Source organism: Phalacrocorax carbo, chromosome 5 (genome assembly GCF_963921805.1).
Source record: "Phalacrocorax carbo chromosome 5, bPhaCar2.1, whole genome shotgun sequence".
Lineage (NCBI taxonomy): Eukaryota > Metazoa > Chordata > Aves > Suliformes > Phalacrocoracidae > Phalacrocorax > Phalacrocorax carbo.
The window spans coordinates 41,289,771-41,306,955 of NC_087517.1; the positions used below are offsets into that span (position 1 = coordinate 41,289,771).

The following is a 17,185-nucleotide window of genomic DNA, read 5'->3' on the forward strand; positions in this document are numbered from 1 at the left end:
AAACACATATTAAATTACTATCAGTAAGAACACATGATGGTTCTCATCTTTTCAATATTAACTATCTCTATTAACCTCAACAGAAGACTTTAGACTTCTCATAAGGTGAGAAGCTGTCTGGAATGACAAGGTTTTGTCAACCTATTTGTACCTACATTAATTACTGAAACAAATTAATGAACAACCCCCTCCTCTCTCCCATGATTTGTTTATATAAAAAAAAATTCTGAAACAAGTAAAACTTGTATGAGTATACCTGTAGTTACTAGAATCCACAAATATAAGAGTGTCAGAAATCTGATACTTCTGGAAAAGTGATCTTAAATCACCCTACAAAACAGAAGTGTATTTGGTTGCAGATGTACAGTATGAAAGAATTCAGAAAAGAGGCAAGACATTACTACTACTATGTCAGTAAGAACAGGCATACCTCTGACACCAAGGAACTCAGGCCACCGACATGAATAAAAGAACACTCATTTCCACTCTCCGTTATCTTCGCTCCTAATAATCAATGTAAGAAAGCAAAGTGTTACTAACTATTCTTGTTTTAGTTCAAGCTACCATCTTCTCTGTAGATTTTGGAAAGCATACATAACCTTTAAAAAGCCTAAAAGAATGAAGAGTATCTTCTAAGAGAAAATGAGAGTGTCACGAGAAGCGGAACAGTTCAGTTTGTGACATCTCTTTTTTCCTGAGCACTTCCTGCAGATTGAAGAGGCAAAAGAGATACAACCAGAGAAAACACTGGTCTGATCTAACAGGTACCAGTGCTAAAGCACGGGTAGTGTACTGTGTCCCCCCACCATGCAGTGTGTAAGCTCTCTGCTTTCATCACACTGGGACTTTAACCTGTGCCCACCACTGGGACCCAAATCTCCAAACATAGACCATTCCCAGTTAACTCTCTTAAGTAGTCTTAAGGAAGCAGAAAGAAGAGGAAGAGGAAAAAAAGAACGATTTCCAGCTACATGACTGGCTGGACGTTTACTAACTTGAGTTTAACCACTGTAGGTAAAGTTTTCAAGGGAAAATGTGGATGAAGAAAGCTGAGTATCTGTACAAGCATTCACTGCCAAGACAGTGGAAAAATAAGTCTGAAAACCCAGCTAGCATTTTTTCCAAGTTTAGTTCTGCTTGTAGAAGGAACAGAATAATCGAATAATAAACACCATTATTAGGTATGGCAGCTTAAAACACCCGACCTCACCTCTTAAATCAACTGTATCACGTTTTTCTTGTTGCTTTTTTGTTTCTTCAGATATTACTGAAAGATCTATTACTGTCAAGTCCTCTTTAGCATCAAACCAATATTCATTCCCTTCTTCATTTTTCATGAAGCCTTGATGGTTGAAATAAATTTCAGTGTGTTAAAATTCAGACTGTGGTATGTCATACAAACGAATATAAAATTTCTGTGTGCTTAAGAGGATTCCAGCTACCTACATGACTTGGTACTGGATTACGAAGAGGTGACACATACTGCTCTTCACTTCTGATTTAAGTAGTAAAATTTTTTTCCGAGATGTAAAGTATAATATAGAGCTGATATAACATTAAGCATTCCATCCATCACAGACAGTTGAGTGTCCATAAATGTTTTATGCAGGGTTTGGCGTCTTTTTTCCCCAGCAACTTAACTAACAAATAATGTAGTATTTGTACTAGAAGCAGATCGCTTACCACGTTCCACATCCTGATCTTTAAGTTGTTCTTCAAAAGTTTTGGAGGAAGTTGAGTCACTTGGCTGACCACCATCGATTAAACATACAGTCTGTGGGCTGTCCTACAAACACGTTTCAGTTCATAGTACTTGCACCTGATTATACATTATTTTTCTGAGCTTCAGCATATTAATTGATTAAACAGGTAAATTTTTAAAAGTTAACCTACTGATCATCTCCAAGAACCCCCAAGTTATTTTATTTTGAAAGGACAATCAAAATTCTGGTCACATCAGCTGCATTTGCGATCACTGGCAGAGAATCCCAGCTTCAGCCCTGAAGACTGTGACTGTATTTGCATATACCTAAAAGGAGACTATGCTTCACAACATTAATGTCTACGAAACTCAGTAATGAAGAAGTCCCTACCATGTTGACAGAAATCTTCCTTGCTTGCAGCTTTGGTGCTTCAAAGTCAGCTTTTCTTGAGCCTGAAACAGAACTAAAACAGATCCAAGAATTTAATACAAAATATGGCACAACAATTTTAAATTCTACAATGATACCAAGTACTCTGAAATACTAATTTAAATATTCCCAAAAGCAAAAAATTATGTACAATGTGCTTAATAAATCTTAGCTTAAGATGAGAACCAAAGCTTTTTGATACCTATATTTTATAAAAGCACTGGTTGCAACCTGAAACATAAACCTATGTTCTAGGTTTATGTTTTGCTATTTTTCCTTTATACCTAGATGGCTTTCTGTGTGATCTTTTGATGTATATCTTCACAAGTTGAAATCTCTGTGTGATTTTACTAATGCTTAATAAGAAATTTGAAAAAGATCTCTAGTTGTTTACCTGATGCAGTAAAAACCTATTGGCAAATTTGTTTTAATCTCCACTTATATAAAGTAACTGGACATGATTCTTGAATATGCAGTACTATACCTCTGCCTGAAATATGAAGTTATTTTTCTGTCATTATCATTCAATTATTAAGTATCTTAGCAGAACATTTTTGGCGGGTTTTTTTGTTTATTTGGTTGGGGTTTTTTCTTTAAGACAGACAGCATTAAGATTAGAGACAAAGGTTTTAATAATGAAAGTAGGGAACCAGGAACATTACCTGTAAATTGAAAACTTTTGCTATAAAAATAGTAAAAATATAACTCCACAGTTTGTGTATTAGAACACTACAGACCAAAAATTCCCTTAAAATAAAATGACTGTACCCCAAACGCTATGCTCGTCTTTCAGCTAAGCAGTCTGGAACAACAAGATACATCCTGAAATAATTTTGAACTTTAATAAATACCACAAATGAGGACTACTTACTCATAGCAAAGGTCCTCTCTGAACAACTGTGAAACAAAAAAAAAAGATTTGTCTTGATTTTCCAAAGAAAACAATTTATATTAATAACAAAAAGCAATTAAGAAATTACCTTGCATGGGACATAAGAAGAAGAGACTGGGAACAACTTTATCTCAACTGATAGTGGTGGAAGTGCATTTAAAGGTATGCCCATTTTTATTTTCATCCTCATACTGTTGTAATTCTTTTTTAGCTCTTCCAAAACCAACATGAGAGATGATCCTAATTCAGTATTTCCATTATATCTGTTAAAATATGTGTAAGAAAGTAAGATCAACTTAGACATTTCATTTATTGTACTGCTTCCAGAACTGCCCGAACATTTTACAGTGTTTAAGGATTCCTCCACATCCTGCAAGGGCAGGAGCTCACTCCTAACACACACAGTAACCCTCTGGAGCTGTACTCTGTTTCACAGCATTACTAGGTGCTCTCTTGAATCCCCTCCTCAGCTATGGAGCACACACTATGTTAATTTTAGAGGTTTTAGAGCTATCCGTGGCACAGTAAAGCATTCAGAGGCAGAATTTCTTGGTTGAATTCCAGGTCCATTACAGGGTGTATGCTTTATCACCTAGAGGCTCTGCAATCACTTCCACCCCCTTCCTGCTTCACCTCTTAATCCTGCACCTCCTCTTTCTTTCTCCTTTACCGCCTCCTCCCCAGCTCCCCTTCTATGCATCTCGCCCACTCCTGAATGGATTCTGTGTATTATTCCTTCTGTACTTTTCCTCCTGTACAGAATGACATTCCTGGAAAAAACTATTTTGGCGGGTCTGTGAATGCTAGAGAAAATTCTAGGCTGAAAATAAGACTTGGCAGTTACGAGAATGTAAACTCTTTTGGACAACGCTAACTATAAACGCTATTACAAGCTATGGGTAGAATACATCAGTAACGTAGCAATTAATGCCTTTTAAACAAGTTATCCATTTCATTTAAGAAGACAGTAAAGCACGTGCCTGCGAAAACATGTGTTTTCCTCCAAAGCCAGTTTGTAAATCTTCAAGCAGTGCTGATAGCACATCTGATAATGAGTGTTTAGAACCTGCAGTTCTGCTTCAATTGCTCTCTGCAGTATTTTTTGACAGTAGCTTGATGCAGAATTCTTCACAGCTTGCTTGTCAAGGTGTACTGGCCTTTAAAATAATAACAATAAACAAAATCTTGAAGCCCTTGAATAAATATTTTACATTCCTATGTTTTATTTTGAAACAAGCAGCTTTCCAGAAGCTACTTCTGATGATTCAAGGAAAAAAAAAAAAAAAAGAAGAGAAAAATGAATCAGTTCCTCCTCTTTAGTATACAGAAAAAAATGTCTTACAGTAGCTTTCACATTATAATCAGCCTTAACTGAGAGGCAGAAACTGTGCAAGCACCATTATCTTTTCCATCCAAAAATGCAGTCATACAAACAAAAAGAAACTTGGCAACTCTGCTGATCTACAGAAGCACCTACTTTGTTTCCACAGTCACAGAATAATTTAGGTTGGAAGGGATCTCTGAAGGTCTGCAGCACAAACCTCTGTTCAAAGCAGGGCTAACTTCAAAATTAGCTCAGTGTCTTATCCAGTTCAGCTTTCTTGTTCGGTTTGGGTTTTTTTTGTTTGTTTTAAATCTCCAAGAAAGGATACTGTACCATCTCACCAGTGCTGTTTCAATACTACTCTGTCAGAAACCTTTTCTTACACCTACTTAGAATTCCCCTCACACTAACTGCTGGCTCTTGCCCTTTCAGAATGCACCTCTGCAAAGAATTTAACACTGTTTTCTCAGCAACCCATCACCAGACTGCCAAGAACTGCAGGGAGGTTCCCCACCTCCTGGGCCTTCCCTTCTCCAGGCTGACCACACCCAGTTCCCTCAGCATTCCCCACACATCAGATGCTCCGCCTCACCACCTCCATGGTCTTCTGATGGGCTTTCCCCAGTCTGACAATCTCTTTCTTGCACTACAAGGTCCACAGCTAGAAACACCTTTCCAGATGCAACCTCACAAGCACCAAACTGAGAAGAATCAACACTTCCCTCCATCTGCTGGCTGTACTCTTGCTAATGCAGCCCCAGGACACGGCTTCCCTTCTTCACCATACAGGAGCACTGCTGACTTACACTCACTTGTTCTTGGCCAGTCTGCACCTGCAGACCAAGGCTGCTTTGGTCTTTGTTCAACTTCAGGAGGTCTTCAGCTCATTCTTCTCACTTGTCCAGGTCCCTCTGAAAGGTAGCCCTACCCTCCAGCATAGGAACTGCTGCCCAGCAATCTTTTCATACCACCAGTTTTGCTAAGTCACGGACCACCTTTCAATCATTGAAAAAATCTTATCCGGCATCTAAGATTCCAAACCAAGAACAATTCATGACCCACCTGTCAGTGCTTATCTTTAAATCACTGCTACAAAGCTCATTTTTTAATTTCTGCTGTTCCTAAAAAAAAAAAAAAGTTACAGATTAACATTTCTATAGACAATTTCTGAGCAACTTTAGGTTAAAAAAATTTATATATATCAAAATCTTTTGGTTGTGGTTTTGTTTTTTTTAATTACCTGAATTTGTGAACTTCTTTCAGCTGTTGCAGTATTGCCATCTGCATGTTGTTCCAGCATCTCAGTAAGCTGTGGCCGAATTTCCTCTGTACTACTGGTTCCACATGACCAGTTTGTATTGCAAGCAACATCTGCACACTTTTCACGGTGCCATCCTACGGGTCGAGATTTGTTCATCATTGTTATCTCTGTATTAATAGCCCTGGATGAGAGACACACCTGAGCACTGGTACTTCTGCTTGTTGTAAAGCAAGCTCTAAAATCAGAACTCACATCAACAGCTTGGTTAACTGTAGAGTCACTTGTAATGTTTTTCAAGTTTTCACAATGCTCCAACTCTGAGTTCAGACAGCCAGTATTGCCACTGGAGGATTTGTCTGGAACTTCCATGTCAAAAAATGGATTCTTGCAAGTGAGAATTGCACAGACTGGAAATTTGCTTTCAGCCTCCTTTGCAGTACAGTTAACACAGCTGGCACCATCGGTGCACATACCAGATTCTTCACAACTGTAGAAATCAGAGTCACCTGCGCATTCACAAAATTGGACAGCTACAGCAGGGGCCCTCTCCTGTGGTGACAGTAAAGGACCATCTTGCTTCACTGAGATGCTGCGACTGCATCTGTCATTGTTTTCAGACACTTCTTCACTTGTAGCCGTTTGGGGTGGGAATGTGCTCTCAATCAGTGGGACGTCTTTCACCTCTCCCTTTTCTAAACTGTCACATTCAAGCAGATTTGGACAGACCCTTTCTTTACTCCCACATGCACCACTTTCAAGTATACTTCCATAAACAACAGTATGGTACCTTGTTTGCTCTTCCTGATGATCACAAGTCACGCCATTGCAATCTGGCGGAGACAGAGAGTCCTGAAGCAGGTTGGGAAGCTCTGGCATGGTTGCTTCTGGGCAGGTCTGCTCAAGTACACCATACTCAAACACAGGAGAAAAATCTTCTGACACATCAACGAGATTTTGTTCCTTTGCGACCCCATCCCCTGGAACTTCATGAACTGCATCTGTCAGCTTTAAGGTTTCAATTCCTATAGTTTCTCTTTGCTCAGAAAACTCACTTGAGCTATTCCTATCATCAAAATCTTGCTCACTAGCACTGAGATATTCCAGCAGTGAATCTTCTCCTAAATGGCTTTGTCTGCATTTATCACATGCCCCACAGTTAACGTGTGTATTGTCACATGCCCCTCCCAACATACTGGCTTCTTTCTTGCTTTTATCTACCTGTGCACAGCAAATCCTCATTCTCTTCTTATTATACAGTTCAATATCTGCATCTAAAGATGAACTTAAATAAGGCAAGCTTTCCTCTGACAACTTTAATTCTGAAACATTGACAGAACGTGCCTGGCCAAACTCAGAGTAGTTAGCTTCTGCTGCAATGTCTCTGGCGAGCACCTGCTCAGCTTCCTCGGAATAAGAAACAAGATGTGAGGTCTGACTGAAGCATCTCCTTTTGCTTTTAACATCACTGTTCTTTTCTAATTCCATGGTACAAACACTTAAGTCCTCCTCCTCCTCCTCCTCAGAAGTTATCTATACAACTCACTTCCACTGCAACCTCTCAAAGTCATTGGCTTGTCTTTTCCTATCAGTTTCTCACCTTAATAATAAAAGAAGTTCAAGATACATCATGGTGTACCAGAGGACATTACCATTTAAAAAAATACGTTAAATTAACCATCTTATTATTACCTGTTGCATGCTAGTATATAAGCTAGGAATTACTCAGTATCTTCTCAAAGAAAACCTAAGAGTTCACAGAAGGTAGTTAAAAGAATTTGCCGTTCTTGCTTGTGTGATTTCAATTGAGTGAAAGCATCCTCAGAGTCCAATCAGTCCTATTTTCTTAACTCTTCGCAAAGGTTCCACCCCCTTACCACTGAAACATTTCTTGGCTGAATCATCAGAATCCCTGCTCATACACAGTGATCTATTTACATCGTACACTAACTTCATGACAGCACATGAGGTGTTTCAATGCATGTACTGACTCTGAGAGCCAGGATGCTGTGGATCCAGGGACCACAAACCGACCTCACATCATTCCTGACTGTATACTTGGCCCGTAACCACTCCTTGTCACAGAAAGCTTAGAGATTCCTAATCCAAGACCAGTATATTTACCATCGGGACATTCCTCTGGTCCAGGAACTACAAACATTTCAAAACTACTTAAATTAAGATGTGGACTTAGAGCTCTGTGCATTCTGAAAACTAAAAAACCTTCAGATATTGGACAAGTAGGAAACATACACATATTGGTTTTAATTCTGGGGAAACAAGAAGAAATGCTTATTGAGCACAGAACCATAAGAACACATGAGAATCTTTACAGCCAAGAAGTGTAAGACATAAGGGAAATCAGGAGGATGGTTTCTCGGATCAGAGTGCTTCTTTTAGCTAGAGAAGAAAGCTGGACAATACACCAAACCAAAACAACACACTTGCTCTGGACTTGCAATAATTCTAGTTTTATAGCAAACATGAACAAAAAGCAGAGGAAAAGCATATAGGGATGAAAGACATTCTTTGTGAAGCTTGTTTCTTATAAATGGTTATCAGTTCTCCTCTGCCTTCCCCCAAAACTCACAATGAAGGGTGCGATACATAGAAACATTAAACATATTTCTCAGTTAGGTATGCTTTCTGAACTACTGAAATGAAACATAAAAATTTTATAGTCACACGTCTCTAACCTGACTATAATCTTACATAATGCACAGCAAATTACAGTCCCGTCTGTAACTCTTCCCCCTGCAAGGGCATGCAGACCAACCAACAAGCCCAGAAGCTGGGTTCCACAGCCTTATGAAGACCCAAGTCACTTCTTCATCCTCCAGAGGAAGTTTCCAGCTTGGTGAAACACACTCCAAGAGGAAACGAGTGAAGTACTGAAGCGAAGCACAGGCTGCTGGTGAAGCATGAGGGGAGACCGCAAAGCCAGGCCTGTTTCTTGGCCACTGCTCAGTGATTAACATACAATTTAGGTGAGCTCTGTGTACTCCAGATGTAGTGTGACCCAGGCCTTGTATCTGCAAAGGAAGGTTTGCAGAATGTACCCCTAGAAGGTAACTTTCTGCTGGGGAAAAACAGCTGTCTCTCAAATCTGCATCCACTCACTCTCCTCTGCTAAGGGTCAATGTTAAAATAGCATAATTTAAAATCAATTAATAAAAATAATTTACATTACTGAAGTCATCAATGGAAGTCAGTCACCCTCCAAAAAAAACTTACTGGGATCTCATTATACACTTCTACAGTTATTTTTGTTTCACAAACATTAACTTTATTACGCTAACTTTACCTTCATCTCCTAGCTGAAGTTTTGAGCAATTATACCTGTGAAAAGAAAAAGCTTGCTGTAACACTGCCAAAGCACAACTCTGATGCCTATATACAAATTACAACATATTATCACAGAGAATCGACCTTTTTCCCCCCACTTTTTTCCTTAACAACGAGTTAAGCAACAAGAACCACAACAAGCTCTAGGTATACCTAGATAAATAGCAATAAACTTGTCATTACGACTACTGATGCAGGTAGATGCTTAACTGCAGCCAAGCTGGCTGGAAACCAGCCCTGGTATTAAAGCCCTGCCGCCGCTCCGTAGCGTAGGGTAGAGGGCCACAGCTCAGCCCCCCAGGAGAAACTGGGAGCCCTAAGAGCATCCCGGTGTCCCCGCCGGCCCAAGGGGAAGCCCCAGGTATACAACCACCGCTCGCAGCGCTCACCCCGGCTCAAGGGAAGGCTAACCAAACCTCTCTGCTGCCTAAAAGAAGCCTCCCCCCGCCGCCGTGCCTCCCGCACTGCCCCCACACCACCGCCAAGCGGCAACCCCCCGCCGAGCACGCCCCCAACAGCCGCCCGCCTCCAGCCCATTGGATGCGACGGCAGGCGTTCGAGCGCCGAATTGGCCGGCGCGGCCCTCCGCCCCGCCCACCGCCCGCGGCCATGCTGCCACAGAGGCAGGGTGGCCCGTGTCTTCCGTCATGGCGGGGCAGCGTCGTCCTGTCTGCGGGGGACGGCAGCATCAGTTCGTGTAGTTATTAAACCCTACCAGCAGCTGAAAGGCTTTCAGTGTGAAGGAGCGTGTTACAGGCAGTGTAAATAAATAAATAACAGTTTCTGCTACACAGGTTACCAGTTGTAAATGTACGTGTTATTTTTACAAGGTTGGCTCTGGCCCTTACTCCTTTTAAACACATGTAATGTTCTGAAGTGTGCAAAACATGGCTTAACTGCCTAAACCAAACCAAACCCCAAACCCATGTAATTAATTGTTCAGAGCATTTAAAAAAGCAGAGACAAAGCGCAAACTTCTTCAGCATATTACATGCAGGTGATCACTGTGTGACGGTGCCCACAGTCAGCACAAGATGAAATTTAATATTGACATGTTTTTTTATGAAGTGAGTTGCCTCCTGTTGTGGATTCTTCCAGGGAAAGTTACTATGTCGGTTGCCTGCATATGTTCACCACAAATACTTTAAGGAAGTAGAGAATGAATCCTATCAGCAATATAATTTAAATTTCTCCTGATGGGACACTGTCCCTGTCCCCTTGCCTCCCTATGTGGGCCCTGCCATTAAAACCGTTAGTATCTGGGGCTTTGTCTCACACCAGTGCCCTTACTCACACAAGTCCCTACCTTTGTACGCATTTTACAACCAGCGTTGCTCCCGGTTGTGTGTCTGCAGTAATATATTAAAAATGAAAATCAGCCTGTTACACCAGTATCATCCAAAAAGTCTGTATTTCCAAGAGAACTTTTACCAGTAACATCGCCATGACAGACCACTCCACAAAAACTACCATAAAAACATTTTTATTGGCAATTTCTGCTAATGAATTTCCTTTTCCACACTCATTTGATTTTAAAAAACAAAACGAAAAAACCATTTTGGGTAACATTCCATTTGCAAACAATAAAATTACTTAACATTTAAAAATAAAACAAAGGATAGCAACTTTAAATACAACTTCGAGGAAAATCCATCCTGGTTCCCCCAGGAGCTGTTCCTGGCCAGGTTCCCACCACCTTAGCTCCGCTCTGTATCAGCAGGCTGGGTACCGAGGCTCTTCAATTTGGAGCTCAATTAAAAGGACTGGGGCATGTGCTATTACTACCATTCAAAGCCCTGTTGTTGTACATTCTTCACAGGAAAACATAAACCAGTTTGCAGTAAACCAAACAGTATTTTTTCTTCCCTATTCTAAAGCTAAGTCATACTGAAAGTTGGGGGTGGGGGGGTGGGAAATGTGGCTTCAACATTCAGCTACTTTACCACACACAAAGATTTCTACTAAGAGCATCTCCAGGTTGAAATACACATCTGATTTCTGGCATGAGGTTAATGCTTATGGGGTGTGAGATGCAATCTACTTCGAAATAAAAAACACATAACTTCTTGATGAGCAAAGTAGTATTTTTTAGCCTTTTGGACCAACACTTAGTTGCTAGGTTGTTTCTCCTGAGTCTTGCCAGAAGAGACAGTCTTCACCAGTACCACAAATAAGATGATCAGTGGCAATCACACACCTTATCATCAGTTAGTAAGATGTTGTATTTAGCACATTTATTCGCATTCTGAAAAACCCTTAGTTTAGTTTTTGAGGCCCCAGAGGCTTTGTACACCAGAAATTACACAAGTCAACCACAGAAAATTGTAAATTGGTACCCACAGAGATTTTGAGGTATTCTACAAGAAACCTGGCTCTGCACCTGAATGTTCTCTCAAAAAAATCCCCCACCCCCCCACCCCCCAAAAAAACCCCACCAAAAACAAACAAACAAAACCCCAACCCAAAACTGGAGTGGAAATTTCATTTAAAAGATTCCTTTAATCCTTGTGTTCCATCACATTTGATCCACAAGGACATACTTATTTCCCGTGGGGCACAAAAAAAAAAAAAAGCAGCCTTCGTCATCCTTTTCCTAGAATATTAATTTCAGTACTTCATTCCTAAATTTCCAGGTACACTCAGAAGAGAAAGGTGTTATTTTCTAGCCAAACCAGAGAAACACATTCAGACAGTTTTTGGTTTATTTAATTTGTAAAGGTGCTCTAAGAATATATCAGCAATCCCTTTAATGCTGAAAATAGCAGCTGTTTATACTCTTAACCTCCAGTCTGCAAGGAAGAGGCTAGGGAAAGATCTGGACCGGAGAGTCTGAAGACCAAGTTGAGAAGAAATGGTCCCCTGTGTGTCTGGATTTGGCTTGATAGAACTATCCGTTGTGGCAGTTGGCATCGACAGAAGGTTGGTGCCTGTCAAACCGGAGATGCTGCTTCATAGTGTGAGCAGGTTCCTAAGGGACTGGTTGCCTGCCTTACTCGCAAGCTTTTCTGGTAGGACTGATGGGGGAAGGACAGCTTTGTTCTTCAGGTAACTGCTGCGTGGTACAGGTAACTGAGTAGTACATTCAGAACAACTTCCAATAACCAGAGTGGGAGTGCTAGTTGTGTATAATAAACTGCCTGCAACGTTTCAATTGGCTATTTTTCATAAGAAGCGGAAAACCTTTACAACAACCTTAGGAGAAATAATTCGCTACTTCTCTATTTGTAGAAAAACCACAGGCAGTAATTTTTTCTAAAGTGCTTCTTTACTATCAGTTACTTTTTTAAAAATTAGACTTGTATTTTGTAGTGGCACAGTTTCCTAGTAGTTCATGGACCAGTAGATAGTTTCTGATGTAAAAAACCCATTACACGTTTTTGTTTAAGCAAATGACACTTGCATTGACAAATGCACCGAAGTGAGAAATCTAAGTGCAAGACCCACAATTTCTTAAAACACGGCCTTATGCTGGTTTATGAATGCAACTTTACATCCTTTAAAAGTAGTTTACTTCAATTCCAAGAGCAGGGATTAAATAATACAAATAAAAGTTGAAAATTCAATGAAGCTATTGCCTATTTACCCTGAAATAACATAGTCTTATGATTCAACTGGTGCAAAAATCCCTCCGAACACCTTTGTTTTATTGGCAAAGTCATTTAAGGTCACTTTTGCTTCCAAGACCATCTTCTCCCATGGTTTCCACTGAAGGAATTTTGCTTTGTAATGGCTTGTGGTTCCACAGTGATTTGTAAATGAAAGACCTACTATGAATAACTCTACCATAGTCACTAAATTACAGATACTGTCATGAGAAAGTCCAAAACTTGGTGTTTGTGTTTTTGTTTTTTTTTTTTTTTAATTTTCAGCAAGACACAAAATTCCAGTACAGTTAAAGTGTTTTCTTTGAATGCCATTTTAAACGGCAATTAACGGCTGCTGTGCCTTCTGGATGGCGAACTTAACGCAACGCCCAATGTGCTTCTTATATGGTAGACAGATATTGTACTTCAAATGTACCCAAAGAATGGTGTAGAAGGGTCCCCTCAGGCACAGCCATTTGGATCAGCTACTCCTATGTATGTAGTGCAGTAGGTTTGAATCTGCGTAGAGAGAACCACGACTGGTGGCACGTAGCAAATGTTGGGATTGTCTGTTCTCAGAAGGCATGACACAAAGCATCCTGGACAGCAAGAGACAGAAGCATCTGCAACGTTGTTCTGATTCTGTCAAGTAGTAGTAGTTTCCTTTGAAAGCTGGTGGTTATTGCTGAGACAGTAAAGCACTCCGGTTGGCTTTCATCTTCTCCAAGCGTTTTACTAGATGACCATTGCTGACTTCAAGCTCTTCAGTTTTATCCAATGCTGAACGAAGCTGAAGGAAGGAAGCAGAAAAAAGAGCCCCATAACTTTCACAGTGTTTTCCCTTTCCAAAGATATAGCGATGTTTATAGTTGCCATTGCTAACTGACCATGTTGCTGGAATTTCCTCACAAGATAAAAGCAGCTGAAAATTCCTGATAACGGAGTTAAAACTAAATGTTGTTAAACTGCTTTGCAGACCACGTGCATACACAGATACTTTCTAGGCACAGTACCAAAAATTCACGGTATTTACAGAATGCTGAACAAATGGCTCCGTATGCCTCAACTTCAGAGGCACGAATGCTCAGAGATACCTACTGGGTGATGTACGCCTGTCTCACTGTCTGGCTTTCACATTTCTGGTTCCCGGAACTACAGCCACAGCCGTGACTTTGGTGACTTAGTCTTCTATAAAATCCACCATGGGATGGGGGTAGGAGAGAAAGGTGGACTGCACAGAGCAATATTTATAGGCAGCAGAGCAGAAGGAGTATTTAGAAAAAGCAGAGCCACGCTGAACAAATGTTGGGAGGGAGGCATGAAAGAAGCTGACAAACATATTTAAGCTGGTTGTAGCAGCTACTTGGTACATGTAGTTTGGCACTATGTACATGAAGTTTGATACAACAAATAAGGTCAAAATTATGGACAGCCTGAAGATGCAGTGTTTTAAGAGAAATGTGGACAGAGTCTGCACACGGACATGCTACAGCAAACATGCATAAACAGGTTGACAGAGCAAGAAAAACAGGCTCAATAAGAACGATTCACATCCATTTAGCACTCAAGTTTAGACTCTGAAACTTGGAAGTTTAGACTGCCATTCCTGGTAAGGTGTGGCACTGTGCTTAAATAATGAAGCGCCCAAATTAACCTTACAGCAGGATTTCCAGCTTTCTACTCCTGTAATTTCTGAATCACATGTTCTGAAAAAGGCCAGTGATTTGTATTTACAAAATCAGAATTTATAACAACCAAAGTAATGAGTCTTCAGGTGCAACAAAGGACAAGGACAGCAAAGTAGAAATAGGAATTCTTCAGCTTGATGAACGTTGAATCACATGAATATTCACAGATGCAAAGTAGCATGCAAACCTGAGGATTTGAAGGCTGCTTCTAGAGTCAAGCTGTACAAGTAGAACTTGAATGTGCTCCAGAGAACCGACTTTAGTACAAAGCAAGACATGGCAAGTCAGTTTAGGAAGGAAAAGGAAAAAGGCAGAGGGAGTTCATAATTGTGACTGTTAATCCAGTTTGAGCGCTGAAAGTTTGGTTAAACATTTAGAATTAATAACTAAAGCAATTAAAAATGTAGACATCTATTCTTTGCTCTGCTGAGAAGGGTAGTAGTTCCTCTAAAATGCACCAGACAGGTCTCCCCGCACACGGTGCAGGCTGACTGCTAGCCTATGACAGTTTGCATTTAGAGTTACCTCTCTCTGTAGTTTGCGTTTCTCCGCTTTCAGTTCATCTTCTACTCTTTCAGCATTTTCAGCTGCAGTTTTGTATCGGGCTACCTGACCTTCCAATCGTATTACCTAAGGCAAAGGCAAATTTTCTGAATTAGAAGCAGTACCAAGAAGTTACTGTGAAGCGTCACTCTTCCACTAGTAGTTAAGCAACGACCAGAGAGATGCTCACTTTTCTTTAATAAAATAAAGGCATATTTTGAGGAGAAAAAACTATGCCAAGGAAGCCTAGCCATGATAACTTACTCCAGACCTTGTATACATATCCTTATTTAATATGCTTTCAGCAACAGAAGAAAAGTAGAGTCCCTTGACTAAAATTCTTACTAAGAATATCGTTGACATACTTTGGACAAGAGCAAAGAGTCAAAATTGAAGGGTCTTGTATAAAATCCATATATACTACATCATATGCTAGGAGCCATCTGAAAATTGTCGATAGCTAGGCATAAGAACGCATTCTGAAGAGTTCAGTAAGTGCTCTCAATATACCTTTGAATAGTTTTCCTTCAGTAAAGATGAGTAATATATTCATGCTTCCCCATACGTAAATCAAAGCATTTTAGTCTTTACGACTTAATTGCAGTAGCCCTGATGCTCCAACACTCCTGCTTCTTATTTTAAGGGAAAGTCACAGTAATAATGATTTCATTCATCATATAATACATTTTCTCTTTGCATTCTCACCATGCCTAAACAAAGAGAACAAGCCAGAAACTTACATTCTGCTCCAATGCTGTTATCTCTTGCTCAGACTTTGCTAGTTTAAATTTGAGATCACTGATCTGTCTGTTGGCATCTCCTAAAAAAAATTGCAGATTTATCAGAGATGTCAGAACAAGTGTCAACAGTGTCTTCTAACAAGTCTGCCTTAAAATTTCCATGCTACAGGAATATACATGGGGCAGTGGTAGAGCAGCAAATGCTGTCTGCCAAAAAAAGTTTATTTCTACATCAGAGCTTGCAGCTAGCCCCTCTCAGTAGACAGGAGCTCTTAACCAGTCCTGCCCGATTCCCTTTTAGCCACTCAGAAAGCAGAATTAACCAGGAACTCAGGCCCAGCTCTCCTGGGGAACATAAGGGGGATTTCCAATTGCAATCTTGGTCAAACAAAGGATGATTGTTCCCTCACCTCTAGGAGAGGTGGCATGGCTGGCTCCCATTTTGAAGCTCCCTTAGGACTGAAGGCTCGTTTTTGCTTAGAGCCATGTGGTTATTGTACAGATACGTTTTCACACTCACGTGCTGGACAAAAAAGTTATCTCAAAATCAAAATGTAGCTCACTTTGGAGGTCAATCATGTGCATATCTGTCCCATTTTCTAGAACTTCATCTTCAGACTGTGTATTTTCCATCTTGCCATTCTTTTGCTTTTCTTCCAGTTGTCCCTTTAATTTTTTAACCTGAGGGACACAGAATAATTAGCTATTAAAATCAGTAAGGGAAAACTGACTCAGGACTCAAATTCACTCAAGTATTATAAAAAACAAATTATATTTTTTAAACCTAAATTCCAAAAAAAATTTTGTGATTATTTTGAGATTTCCTAGAAATTCTTTTAGCAAATGACTCATGATATTTTAAGTGTCAGTGCTTATGCATAAGTTCTAGACCAAACACAACGAGCAGAAGAATGTTTTATTAGAAAAGCCACAGATGTTTTGTAGGCACATTCACATAAAACATTCTTAAAAACCCAAACTGTGTTTGGCTCTGCTTGAAATCTCAGGGTCAAGGATATAGTCCATAAATGAAAGCATAGAACACCCTGCAGAGAAATAGATGAGCTAATTTTGGTTTTAATAAGCTTTCTATCCACTATGGAATATCATAGTACCTGCAATAATTACTTCAATTGCTATTTACCCACCTACTGTAATTCTTCCAGCATTTCTTTATGTATAGCCCACTGCCCACACATCCAGCAATTTCTAAACCATGTTAGTTTTTTCCTTGGGCTCGGCCAATCTGAAGTATTGTTTTTCAGAAATAGTCCTGGAGAAGGAGTTTTAGGTGACTAAGGACACTGAATATGACTGGTTAGCAACACAAAACAGGCACACTGGGTCATATCTTTCTTGCCCTGTATCCTGATTTAACACGCAGAAGAAATATTTCAGAGGAAGAATGAAGTGGCAAGCAACACAGTAAGTCCTCAGCAAGAGCAACCCAGCACACGCTTGGAAAGGCAACAGCACTGCTGTTCTATACCTTACATTAGGGCTATTTTGATTTTTTTTTTAACCTCTACTATTCTTATTACAGATTTAGTAAACACACAGCATTTCAGGTTTTCCTGTGATTACCTGGTCCAGTAAGGACTCTCGTTCATCGATGAGTTTTTTCAGCCTGTCTGAAAGAGAAAACTGGAAGTTCAGTGCTGATTTGATCGAGCTGCACA

General features: G+C 40.1%; 2 protein-coding genes across 15 annotated transcripts in view; both read right to left on the reverse strand.

The window, feature by feature from the left end:
- RBM44 (RNA binding motif protein 44) overlaps positions 1 to 9,417 on the reverse strand; it is a 45,676-nt gene extending 36,259 nt beyond the window's left edge. Inside the window, exons 1-10 of the mRNA XM_064453250.1 lie at positions 5,589 to 9,417; positions 5,411 to 5,469; positions 4,005 to 4,181; positions 3,113 to 3,287; positions 3,004 to 3,029; positions 2,094 to 2,166; positions 1,684 to 1,786; positions 1,211 to 1,342; positions 431 to 504; positions 257 to 330 (exon numbers count right to left, since the gene is read on the reverse strand). Of these exons, the coding sequence (XP_064309320.1) occupies positions 257 to 330; positions 431 to 504; positions 1,211 to 1,342; positions 1,684 to 1,786; positions 2,094 to 2,166; positions 3,004 to 3,029; positions 3,113 to 3,287; positions 4,005 to 4,181; positions 5,411 to 5,469; positions 5,589 to 7,094 (2,399 nt within the window). The 5' untranslated portion in view covers positions 7,095 to 9,417. The remainder of the gene's footprint in view (positions 1 to 256; positions 331 to 430; positions 505 to 1,210; positions 1,343 to 1,683; positions 1,787 to 2,093; positions 2,167 to 3,003; positions 3,030 to 3,112; positions 3,288 to 4,004; positions 4,182 to 5,410; positions 5,470 to 5,588) is intronic.
- A 928-nt stretch (positions 9,418 to 10,345) lies between these two features.
- Positions 10,346 to 17,185, reverse strand: part of LRRFIP1 (LRR binding FLII interacting protein 1) — a 115,027-nt gene continuing 108,187 nt past the window's right edge. For 11 of the 14 annotated variants that reach the window (XM_064452134.1, XM_064452137.1, XM_064452135.1 and 8 more), the window contains one exon: positions 17,089 to 17,137. Coding sequence is in view for 3 of the 14 variants with exons in the window: in XM_064452145.1 (XP_064308215.1) it covers positions 13,215 to 13,325; positions 14,749 to 14,853; positions 15,507 to 15,586; positions 16,070 to 16,187; positions 17,091 to 17,137 (461 nt within the window). In the remaining 11 variants the exon portion in view is untranslated. Of the gene's footprint in view, positions 13,326 to 14,748; positions 14,854 to 15,506; positions 15,587 to 16,069; positions 16,188 to 17,088; positions 17,138 to 17,185 lie in introns of those variants that run through there. The other 3 variants (XM_064452145.1, XM_064452147.1, XM_064452146.1) reach the window with 1 other exon arrangement.